This window comes from Mastomys coucha, unplaced genomic scaffold, assembly GCF_008632895.1.
Source record: "Mastomys coucha isolate ucsf_1 unplaced genomic scaffold, UCSF_Mcou_1 pScaffold5, whole genome shotgun sequence".
Lineage (NCBI taxonomy): Eukaryota > Metazoa > Chordata > Mammalia > Rodentia > Muridae > Mastomys > Mastomys coucha.
Genome location: NW_022196911.1, coordinates 4,505,948 through 4,519,105, shown reverse-complemented (window position 1 = coordinate 4,519,105; position 13,158 = coordinate 4,505,948). Strand labels below are relative to the sequence as shown.

Below are 13,158 nucleotides of genomic sequence, written 5' to 3'. Positions count from 1 at the left end.
AAAAAAAAAAAAAACCAAAAAACAAAAAAAAAACCAAAAAGTGACAATTACTTTTTCTTAATATATTAATTTGAAAATTAATATTACCAACATATCCTAATCGAAAAAGAAAATCTTTGTCCTGGCATAAAACCAGACATCCCGGGCCACGGAGGAATGGCGGAAGTGGAGAGAAACTGCAGGAGAGAGCAGGGAGCAGGGCAGAGAAGGAAAGAAAAAGGAGAGGCTGAGCTCTCATCAAATGGACCCCACTTCAGTGCAAGTCGTCGAGCCTGAAGGGTATGCTACACGCTGCTCACCAAGGGCCCAGGCCCTCAGTGTTATCTAAACCCATGTGGTTCTACAAGAATCACCTCTACCTTTGTCTCTTCTATGTATTCAAGTAAGAAACAAAGACCATACACTGGGATTGTAATCTCAAACTCTAGACAGCTCTGGAAGGGTAAGGTGTGACCATGGACAGTTTAAAAACAGAGGGATGGAAAGAAAGGCAGACGATGCTGCTGAGGATGTGGGTGAGGTGTAGCCGTGGTACATGGCTGCTGAGCAGGTAGAAGGAGCAGCGCTGTGGATGTTTTTAGTACCTTCCCTCAAAAAGGCAAATGTGGGAGAGTTATGCTTCAGCAACTCCACTCCAGGGACATACCCCAAAACCTGAAGGTAAAGATCTGAGCAGAGGCACATATGCCAATTGGCCATTGCAGTATCACTCACAAGAGACCAATGTGTCAATGGAGAGATGTAAAGCTAAACAGAATGTAGTGCATACTTGCAATGGGACATGATTTGGCCTTTAAAAGGAACACACAACTGACACATTGTATCACACAGATGAACAGAGAGGGAGAGAGGGTATCTTGCTAAGTGAAATAAGTCAAGATCAAAAGGGTGAGATGAGTTTTGTTGTTGTCTGGTGTGTGTGTGTGTGTGTGTGTGTGTGTGTGTGTGAGAGAGAGAGAGAGAGAGAGAGAGAGAGAGAGAGAGAGAGAGAGAGAGAGTTTAAGAAAGGTTGTCATGTAGCCCAGGCTGGCCTCTAAGTCACTTTACAGCTGAGGACAACCTTACACTTCTGATGCTCCTGTGTTCACCTCTCAAATGCTAAGATGAAAGGCATGCCTCACCATGCTGACTGATGTTTTATACAATGTTGCTTTTCTAGGCAGTGCATAGAATTGGCAGCCGAGAGGAAAGTATAGATGAGGGCACCGAGGGAGGAGATGGAAAGTGAAGGTTCAACAGGAATAGTCAAGAAAGTTCCGTGGGCAAAAGGCAGGTCATCGTGAGTACATGTCATACCACTAAAGTGCACATTTGAAAATGGTTAAAGAAGCAAACTGTATGATATATATATACATGTAGGTATATACTCATGTTTTATGTTTACAGGTATTTTGCTTGCATGTATATGTATGGACCTGCAGATGGTGAAGAGAGGGTGTGGAGCCCCTGGGACTGGAAGTAGAGACAGTAACTGACCTGTAGGTGATAGGAACTGAACCCAGGTCCTCTAGAAGAACAGTCAATGCTCTTAACTGCTTGGCCATCTCTCCAGGCCCTTGTTACACATATTTTACTACAGTCAAATGACAACATTGCAAGAACTAATAATTTACTTTTGGTTAAGAAAAAAAAAAGTCGAGACTAGTAACCAAACATGACTTTCCTCATACCCAAGCTTAGGATTTGCATCTTGGGATTTCTAAACAGACTTCCTTACGTAAACCTGGCACAGTCTCCCTTGCTCTTCAATGGCATGCCAGAAGTCAGGCTGAAAGTAAATGGTCCCCATCACTTTTCACTTCAAATGAATAAGTAGGGCTGGAAGGATGGCTCAGCCCCAGAGAAAATAGGAGAGTCTCTGGGGTGTACTAGCCAGCCACACTATCCCGACTGCAAATGGTTCAGTGAGTCCATGTCTCGAAAACCAAGGGAGAGAGGGTTAGAAGAAAACATGAGCATCAAGTTCTGGCTTCTGCAGAAACATGCACAGGCTGATGCTCATACATGGGTATACATTATGAGCACACGCACACATGTGCAAAAACACACACACACACACACTAGGAGAAGCAAATAGGTATGGTGAGTCACACCTGGAATCCCAGAGATGGAGGTAAGAGGGTCATAATGAGTTCAAGGCCTGCCTAGACTACACAGTGAATTCCAGACCAGCTTGAATTAGAGAGGGAGATTGTCTCAAAAACAAAACAAATAAAAACAAAAACAAACAAACTACCCCATCCCAAAATCATATAAAAACACACCAAAACAACTACAAGTCAAAAACCACATGCATATCCTCATATAGGGAGTTTTAATTTTCAAAAGGAAAAAGGGGGTTGCATCAGCTAGTGGACCCAAGAATAGAAAAGTCCATCTTTTTACTTTTATATCCCCAATCTCAGATACCAGTGCCTGGCTGTTGGCTTGTGATCTGGGCTGACACCTTACCGGGAATGTCTGCTCGATCTTCTCCCTGCGGGGCACCTGATCCAGGGTGCCTTCTGTCTGGCTCCTCTTCAGGCCGGTTGTGATGTCAGGGACATTGCTGAAATCTGCAGGAAAAAAAAAATGACAAAAGATGCACGGGTGTGGTCATCCTCAGTGAGTAGCAATGAGAGATAGAGAAGAAAAGGACGCAGTCAACAACCATGAGTGGCGGTCTTTAAGGACAGCAGCATTCTGACAAGCACACAGCTGGTGCCTGCAGACCCAGATCTGGGCCTTTGAGGACGGTAACAGCCTCATTTCCGGACACTTCTGATGAAGGAGACCAACATAATAATGGTTTTTCCAACCTTGTTACATTTCCCATCATGGTGTAAACGGTTTCACTAGGCTTTAATTTCAAATAATGCATTTGGACTAAGACTCTAACAGCAATGAACCTTTGTTGGCAGATCCCTATTTTTGGATCAGGACAAAATTGCTGGGGATATCTTGGAAAGCCAGTGACATAATCATCCCAGACACTGATGAGCCACGACTTGCTCACTTAACAAGTGAGAGTCCATTTCCGGCATCAACCACAGCTTCACCCTGATAGCAAACCCTTGTCAACAACCTCTTTGAATTGGTGGCGAGTCCTGAAGGTTACACTTGTAAATACACTCCAGCTTCAACAGCTCTCTCCACTCAAGTTCAAGTTAACAAATCAAGAGAAATGAAAAGACCAGACTCTACACAAAAAAAAAACAACACAGGTTTCTCTTCCAGCTCTGCCCCACTCATCTAGGAGAAACCAGATGGTTACAGATCCCAGACAGCTACAACAAGTAGCTAGTCCATCTGAATAGGCTGAGCTCAAAAATAAACTCGGTGGCAAGCAAACTGTTAGGCATGATCAGGACAAAAAGCTACAGGAAGAGCTGGGTACCCTAAGAGTTGACTGATGAGGTATGAAGTACTTGCATCACATTGAAGATGGAGTAAAGGGGTCTCCAGAACACATCTTGATGGTCTACAGAAATCTGAAATTCTACTTTCTCTTTGCCTCTTCCAACACCAAATACCACCCTACAAGGATTCCAAGTCACATTCCAGACAAATTGTAACTATAAAATTGAATAAGCCCAGGTGAGAGGTGGGGCCCATCACAAAGGCAGAAACATTCCCTAGGGAAGTTTCAGATAGTAAGGAAGGCATTGCCCCTATCAAAACATGAAGCAACCCCTCACTAATAGGTCCACTACATGATGAATGAGACACTAAAACAAATGGCTCAACCTCAGTTCCTCCACTATGGCCTCTTTACTCTGATGCATGCTCACCTTTATAAAAGGGAGACCAACTATGTCATTAACAAATGGAAATTTTCCCTATTCAGTGAACACAGCATGTATCACTCCACCCATCCATCCATCCATCCACTCACTGACCCAGCCATCTATCCATCCACCTACCCACCCATCCATCTACCCACCCATCTATCTGTTGACTCATCTATCCATCTGTCCATCCATCTACCCACCCATCTATTCATTCAGCCATTCACCCACCCACTCACTTACCTACTCCCCCATCCACTCACCCACCCACCCACCCATCTATCCATCCCTCCATCTTCCCATCTACCCATCTATCTATCCATCCATCCATCCATCTATCCAATATTTGCTTTCTATGCACTAGCTATTTCTGAAGGAACTATAAGAAGTGCTAAAAATGGGAGATATGTAAGATAGATAGTCTCAGGGTCTATAGTTTCTTCCTCTAATTGGAAAGTGAGTGGTAAGTGACACAGGTAAAGGTAGGAGCTTAAAAACAACATGCAGGGCTGAGTGGGACTCATGAGGAAAACTCAATCTCCCTGGACAGTAAAGGGCTTCATAAAAAGGAGATACTTGACATAAGGCTGTAAACCTTTGGGATGCTTATTTGTCTTAAGTATATAGGCAATAATACAGGGCACACAGCACAAGGGATTCCATGAGTGGGAAGCAACTAAGAAAAGCCAAATGGTGCAAAGAGTTGAAATCAATCAGGGAACCTGTTGTATGCCTAACACAGAAAGCAGAGTGTAGGGTCTGATGGGTAGAAATGGCAACGCCTAGACAGAAAAGCAAGTCAGAGCATAAATGAAGTAGAAGGGTCCAGATGTTTACAAAATATAGTAACAGCAAAATTAAAAAAAAAAAAATTTAAAAATGGGCAGAGAGATGCAGACCCCATACAACCCATCCTTATACTAAATGTAAGAAGATGCAGAGAGCAAAGGCATCCACAGAGATGCTGGCTCTGATGTCTTAGGTGGCTTAATTAATGGCATGCAAGTTTCAACCTTGGTTTCAGCATAGCCAAGAGATAACTGGATCTTCTAGCAGGAGGTCGTCAATGGCCAGACTAAAAAGGTCCCGATGGGTGTAGACCTGGATATCACTGGAATATACCTAGGAGAGTCATGATGCATGGCACCTACCCCGGAAAAAAAAAATATAAAGCTTCTCTCAGAAGGACCAAGGAAGGCAGAGGGATGTGAGTTCAATCCTCAGCACCGCATAAGCCAGACGTGGAGGGAGGTACACTACATGCCTGTAATCCCAGCATTACAGAGAGGGGATCAGAAACACAGGGGGATCAGAAGTTCAAGGTCATCCTTGAACAGAACAAGGTCATGGAACTCTTGTCTCCAAAACAAAAACTAAAAAAATGGGGGAGCGAGGGACAGTGATTGGGATATAAAGTGAATAAATAAAATTAACTAATAGAAAAAAAAAGGAAATATAGGACCCCAAAAACACAATGCAAAGGGTGTAGGAGGAAAAAAAAAGACCCTTAAGAAAAGACATGTAAGTCAGAGAAACAGTAACATCACAAAGTCCCACATTGTGCAAGTACATTGCCTAGGTAACAGAATTAGATTAGCATTCTGTTGCCTTCACCTTGTAAACAGCAAGTTCCCTTGTTTCCAGACTTACATCGAGCCCAGGAAAGATGACACATAGGTCATGATTGTTTTCATCCACAGTGGAGATTTCTATAGCAGCCCTCTTGCACCTGGAGGGTGCTGTATGCTGGAGACAGAAATGAGACCGAGGCTCCAGTCCCATGAAGAGCTCAGAGACACAAGGGCAGAGGAGCACTGGAGCCTGAGGGGCCAGATGGATGCAGGAGAAAATAGCCTGGGAGGTGTGGGAGTGGGTGCCGAGCTAATTCTGAGTCATTCATCCAATATATTCACAAAACTTTGGAACTTATGGGAAACTCTCCCAGCCCCTGTGGGTCTCATATGCTTATTCACTTCCTGAGACCACGTCTCAGGTAAAGAAGAAGAGAAAGGTGTGGTTTGTACCCAGTGACAGAACATGGCTATATTTCCTGTCAGAACCCTGTCCACTTCAAACAGTCCCTCCACCTGCCTTTACCTCCTTAACTGCAGGGAGCCTAAAGATACTTGTGGGGCTCCTCTGTGAGGGGCCTCCCTCTCCTGGGGAGGCATCACATCATACTCTGGGACCCAGAGAGGGGTGTTCTAGACATCACTGAGATCCCTCAAGGTAGGAAAGCTAAGAGCTATCCTACCATCCAAATGTCCCAAGACACAGTATATCTGAGCACACAGAATCCCTGGGGATGTCAATCATGAGTTAGCATTGTCCTGGAGATTGACAAGACCCTTGGAAAGCCAAGCTGGACAGGGTCAATGGCTGCTAACAGCAAGTATTGGTAATCAGTTCGACAGACACCTAGGAAATAAACCTGTGGGCATGTCTCAGGTAAGTTTCTAGATTAAGTTAACTGAAGTAGGAAGACCCACCATTGGTGGCACACCATTCAACAGGATGGACAGAATAAGAAAAAGCATGCTGAGAGCCATCATTTAGCTCTCTCTGCTTCCTGTCTGCAGAAGCAATTAAGTAGATGCCTCAAGCCCTCCCCAGCTGCTTGCTCCCACCAAGATGGAGAGCAGCTTCAAAACTTCCCTGGGTTCCTTTGGTAAGGAGTCTCATCACACTAACAAACAGAGTAGTAACCAATGCACTCTGCATTGAGCAAGCCCCATGTGTTGTTTCTAGAAGAGAAATAGAGGGAAAGTACATTCTTAAAGAATAGAAACCCAGCAATAAGAAGAGTCTAGGCCAGTCAAATCTGAACGCTCATGTACATAACCGCTGAAGGTTGCTGAATACTAAATGTCTGCCCACAGTCCCACCCACATGCTGCCCACATCCTAAGCAAGAACAGACATATATGAGGGGTTCTTCACTGCTTATGTAGAATCTCACTAAGCACACGCTTCTACCCACCCAGTACAGGACCCATAATGGCAATAATGGAAAGCGGCCAAATCATAACCCTATCAACAAAGCTACTTTTGCTTGTGTCAAATATTTGCCCTTGTCATGGTGTGCCTTGTGGAAATCAAGTTTGGCATGAGATCTCTCAAACTGAAAAACCTACTATTTAATGTAGGCCACCAAAAGCATCTAGCTGGCAGCTGAGGAATCAGATCCAAAGAGCTATGTGATAGCCTACTCCTTCACATTCCATTTAGAGAGTCCGTCATTCAGAGGGGTGTCAGGCACTGAGCGTTCACCAGGCACCAGGTTCATTATCAGGAGCAGCTATGCTGACACCAGACTCAACTACCTGTCTCCTTCATCAGTAGCATTTTCTAGAGGTGGATGACATGCCATGCAGTCTGTCATGGAAAAACACCGCCTCTCCGCTATGCCACATGCCCCCTAGTACTTGATGGACAAACAAGGAAAACACAAGGCTTTAGGTATGAGACACCTAGTAATTCACAGTGTCTTCCTGAACGATGCGTCAGCACATGCCCCATTAGTGCCACTGGAAGCCTGGAGTCCTTCACAATTAAAGGGCAAGACTTGTGTTAAAATAGCATCTTGGGTACCAACTTAAAAATAGAAGCTCCGGGAGATGCTGAAGTTAAGATCGGCCCCATTCACATACTTTGTAACTTTAGTCCAAAGTTTACAATGACATCACTCCCGAATCTGATCTAGCACATTTAATATGCAAGACAGCGGCAGTTAAGATGCAAGAAAGTAGCTTTCTCTGTCTACTTCCTGTCCTGTAAGAAGCAATGTCTCATGCACACTCTGATGTGTGTGTGCATCAAGGAGGAAGTCTCTGAAACAGTGGAATGGGAAACACTGGAAGGGAGCTTGTACCCTAGCTGGTGCCATCCCATAATCCCAGGGAGCAAAGGTGTAGAGTTTCCATTCTTTCCATTCTTTGAACACCTCTCAAGTGGCAGCAAGCAGTTTAAGGAGGCTCCAGGCTGCTCAGGGCTACAAGGACAGATAGGAATGTTAGTTCTGACCTTGAAGGAGCCTGGATGGAGCCTGTGTAGGACAAGAGAACTGTCTCAAGTGAGAATGAACTGTGATCCACGCCATCCACAAATCTGAGAATGGTCCCTGGATCCTCAGATGCAGCAAGTGTAAATGAAACTTGATGGATGACCTCTAGAGGACATCAATTGCTATTCTCCAAATAAGAAGTGCAAGTTGTAGGATATCTACTGGCTAAGAGTTTTGAGAAATTAATGAATGAAGTCACAGCAATGTGAATGTACAACACAGAATCCATGTGTTCAAAGTCCACTGTTACTGGAAGTGCCGGGAGATGGGATCTGAATGAGGTCCTTGGGATGTGGCATTAATGCACTAGATCATGACCCTCCAAGGTATGTGCACTCCTCTCTGCCTTCTGCCACAGGAGAATGCAGAAGTCAAAGCCACCATAGAATCAATGGCTAAACCTAATGCCCTGACCTTGGACTTCAGTTTCCAGAACTATAAGTCAATGCATTTCTGCTAAGAAATAACCCAGACTCTGGAACTGGAGCAGCACATATGGACTAAGACAGTAGTCACAGTACTGGACAAGACCTGCCTCACTGTGGGGATGAGAGTCACCCAAATCCGGAGGGCAGGGAGTAAGAATGGAAACGTTCGTTTAGTCCTGAAGACTCATAATACCAGTAAACAATTTCCCTCTCCACCATTCCAAAGCATATTGTAGTATACTAATTGCAATACTGTCATACCCAAAGGCCTTCTTTTGATAATGTATTTCCACTATGCCGAAACAAAAAACATAGTAGTACTGACACAATTCATAAAGGGCAATAGTCTGCCCTAATGAGGCCATAAAGAAAAAGAAAAGGATTCTGCAGCTTTGAATAGAAAGGCCAAGATCCCAGCAGCCTCAAAGAGTTTGTTGGCATTTACTTATTTATGGTGCTAATTTTGGCTCAGTTCATTTGTGCTTTCTCCTCCACTTATGTAATGATTGATATTGTCAACTTGATCTATTTTTTGATCTAATATTGTCAACTAGATTTGTTTAGGAGACAAGTCTCTGGGGATGTTCCTAAAAACTTTCTAGATTAGGTTAATCGAGGTGGCTGTAAATGTGGCTGGCACCACTCCATTGGCTGAGACTCTAGATTGTATAAAAAGGGGTGGTGGTGGTGAATGAGCACCAGCATTCATTCTCTCTGCTGCCCAACTGTGGATGTAACAGGATGAGCTGCCTCACACTCCATCCACCATGCCTTCATGGCTGTGGTCAACTAGACCACTTCTAACTATATGCCAAAATAACTCCTTCCCTCAGCTGCTTTCCCTGGTATTTGGTAGAGGGAATCTTTTGTGCAATGTGTGGAAGCATCACCTGTCAATGAAAGGCTGTTGGCCAGTGAGCATGGACAGGAAACAGGGAGGTAGAAGCTCTGGTATAGAGAGGATTTCTGGGATAGAGTCAGGTGTGAGGGATTTGCCCTGGAATGTTGAAGGAGATGGTTGCATGAAACCGAGGAGAGGTAGCCAATCACGTGGCCGGCCTCAGAATAGAATAAATGGGTAATTAAGTTAGGAGCTAGTTGGGAACAAGGCAAAACTATTGGCTTAGGCTTTTGTTGATGAAATATTAAGTCCCAGTCATAGTTTAGGGGAACAGAGAGGCTGGGAGATACAGTATTTTGCCATAGGAACAAAAAAACTAACTAATACAATGAAAACCACCTGCAACATGTGAGATTAATTAGAGTACTGCAAGAGACTCATCAGCCATGTCCCTAGACAACATATAGTTAAAAACGCAGCCACGAGTCTTCAAAATGTCCCTTTGTGAGCAGTGGAAGAACATAAGGGCTCTTAACTGCTGGGCCACCTCTCCAGGCCCCCTTGATGTTTTAGTGCATCCTTCTTCCTATCCACTGATATTCAGTTGACAGTTTGTGTGGACTATGTCTTAATCTGTACTGGTTTCTGGTTTCTCAGCATGTTCACTGCACCGTTCAATAGATGAAGAGCTCAGAAAGACACAAAGAAGAAGAACCTGTGGATTCTTATCCCATTCACTTCCTTCATCCTGTGTATCTTTTGCTTTTTTCTTCCTTAACGGCAAATGCAGTTTAAAGAGAAGATCAATATATTGAGTAAATCAAAGCTGCCAGCTGAACAACAATGCTTTGTACGTATGAAGATCTCTCTCCCCACAGTTCTCCAAGTCACACGCATTATCATAGAGCTCCCCATTAACCTCACATATGAAATGGCAGCACACCAAAAGGAACACACCAAACATGAAGTCCACTTGCAAAGAGCCCTGTGAAACTCCTCCATTTGAACTTGAAATCTGTGCGTTTTGTACAACAGTGGTTATCCTTAGCTAATTGCAGTTTCCCTGAGTTCTGTTCATGTTTTCACTTTAAAGGGCAATGGTCTGTGGCACCTTTTACTCAGGACAGTGTGCTATGCTCTGTCATCAAGGCAAATGTTACTCACTAACTGTCCGAGAAACAGAATGAAAGTAAAACACTTAAACAAAATCATAAATATACACTTCAGAGACTGAGAAAAATAATACGACTGACTCCTTTCAAGGTTAGGGGTCATGGTTACCCAAGCAAAAGATCACCATTTAATATCACACATTATCACTACATAAAAAAAAATCAATCGACGCTGGGCAGTGGTAGCACATGCCTTTAATCCCAATCCCAGCATTTGGGAGGCAGAGGCAGGCAGATTTCTTAGTTCAAGGCTAGCCTGGTCTACAGAGTGAGTTCCAGGACAGCCAGGGCTACACAGAGAAACTCTATCTCGAAAAACAAAACAAAACAAACAAAAAAATTAATCTACTAGTCTGGCTACAACTTGAGACACTCTCTCTCTCTCTCTCTCTCTCTCTCTCTGTGTGTGTGTGTGTGTGTGTGTGTGTGTGTGTGTGTGTACATAGATGCTCATGTAGGAGAAGGTACACACAAGTATACCAGCCTGAAGTTAAACTTGAGGCATCATTCTTCAGGATAATATCTAGTTTGTTTTTGAAGAAGGAATCTCTCACTAGCCTGGAATTTTCCAAGTAAGCCAGGCTGGTTGACCAGTTAACCACAGGAATTAGCCTGTCTCTGCCACCCCATCACAGGAATTACAAGCATATAGCACTATGGCTAGTTGTTTGTTTTTGTTTAACATGGGTCCTAGAGATAAGAACTTGTCATACTTACACAGTAAGCACTTTACCAACTAAGCCATCTCCCAGAACTTCCAGGTTAAAACTCATTATTATTCTGTGTCTAAGATACTCAAAGCAGCCATTTGAATGTCATCGTAAAGCTTGCAGAAAAATGTATTCTATCACTACATACATACCCTGCCAGAAAAATGTAGACTTCATAAAGCTCCCAAGTCTACTGAACCCAAGGTCACAATCCAGTGGGTGATACTACTGTCAATGCAGCAAGCGCTGGTGATGCACAGAAGAAAAAAATGCAGGTAATAAATGCTCCTTAATAGCAGGCTGCCACTGTCTGAGCTAACTGTCTAGTGACAAAATCTCCTCAGAGTCATAGAGGAGAAGTGAGACTAATGTTTTCAGGGTAGCAATGGCGGCTGGCTACCACCATGCCCAGGACAACATCCAGGCATCCTTAGAAGGGCAACAGAGGAGGTTCGATAGCTGAGGAGGAAGCTACTTCCCCTCACCCGCCATCCTTGTCCTCCAGGAGGGCTATGACTGCGACTTGGGAATTGTGGTTAATTAGCCCAAGCCCAAAGAAAAGGGGAGTAGGAAATGAAGGAAATATTCCCAAAGTATACTTAACCCCCCACCAGACCATGATATCCTCTGAAAAAAGAGCCAAGTGACAATGACATCAGGGGCATGTGACAGACAGCATGTATTCCAGCCACTCAGAGATTGACTCTCCCTTCCCTCTTTCCCATCCTCCCCGTCTCCCAGCCAGAGCATACAGCCCAGAGCAGCCGTGATTTCAGGTGTGAGGCATTCCTACTTTATATGGAAGTGTCTTGTGTACGGTAGATGACTGAGTCATAGTCCCAGCCCTAAAGAATCTCAATAAAATGGATTTTAAGTTCAAGGCTTTTGAAATTAGTGATTTGGAGTTTTATTGAAAGATCCTGGGAAAGAAGCCTAGCAAAAAAAGATGTAGAAGATGTAGAAGATGTAGAAGACAGAGCTGTCCATGGGGGAGGGGGGGAGGGTTGTGGGGAGGAGACAACGAATGCCCATTCCAGCAGGAGCTACTATTTTGTTGCATAAAACAGGGTAAAAATGGAACATTATTCTGCTATGAAGTGTAGTGAAAGGCTGATTGATGCTCAAATAAAAGTTAACCTAGAAAACACTAACGTTACATATAGGGAGAAGAGAGCAAATATGACAGGCTACTGAAGAGATGGGGCATAACAGGCTACACACTGAGTGACTCCATTTACACAACATGACTTCCTGGAAGGGAGTTAAGAAAACAAAGGCTGAGCTGATGTCTAGGGGTCTCAGAGCTTCTTTTCTGAGGTGACACAAATGTGGAAATAAATAGATAGCAGACGCAGCCACACAATTTCACTAAGATCTGAAAAATCACGGAAGCATACGCTGCTTTAAAAGTAAACTACATGACGCCTTTTCAGAGAAAGGCTACAAACCCATGCAGATCATTACAGGAAACCAATTTGGACCAGCAATATGACTCTACTGTAAGGGAATTCTAAAAACAAGTCACAGAAAATGTGGCTGCATCATTACAGGGTTAGTGAGGATCACTATGAACCCTCAAAACAGCCCAAAAAAGAATATGTGGAAACCATCTCTGTGAACAATAGGATCTCCAACAACTCACAGCCAAGAGGAGAAATTCCCCCAAACACCACCAGGCAGGCGGTTCCTAACTGTCACCCTTAGCCCCAGATAAAATGGGGCTATGACAAGAGCTGACATCAGTCTCGTCCTGCCCTCTGAACCTGCTGCACCACAGGACAAATTAAGTCAACTGAGCTTTAGGTCATATCTACTATAAAAGTTGTGAAAAACGCAAGCACTTCCCACCCCAATGGAGAACAGCTCCATGGTATCCTCTAAGACTGGCTGTGACCTTGTTCAAGTTACCGATGGCACCGTGGGCCTATGCCTTGATTTACCCAGAGTAAGATAATAACACGTCTCTGTTCCACCAGACTGAGCGGAGGATAATTAGAGCCCCGGGGTCCCCCACCCCCACCCCCGTGTGAACTTTGCATGGAGACAGCCTGCTATTAGCAGTCTTAACCCACACCTCTCCCAGCAGCCGGGACCTGGCTCTATTTAAAGAGGTGATGGGATTGGTAGCAAAACCAAAATACTAATGCTTTGCTTTTTTTTTTTTTTTTTTTTTTTTTT

The 13,158-nt window shown here is 44.0% G+C and overlaps 1 protein-coding gene across 2 annotated transcripts in view; it reads right to left on the bottom strand.

The window, feature by feature from the left end:
* Tiam2 (TIAM Rac1 associated GEF 2) overlaps positions 1-13,158 on the bottom strand; it is a 122,725-nt gene that overhangs the window by 39,432 nt on the left and 70,135 nt on the right. For both annotated transcript variants that reach the window (XM_031353062.1, XM_031353061.1), the window contains one exon: positions 2,452-2,555. In XM_031353062.1, coding sequence (XP_031208922.1) covers positions 2,452-2,555 — 104 coding nt within the window. The remainder of the gene's footprint in view (positions 1-2,451; positions 2,556-13,158) is intronic.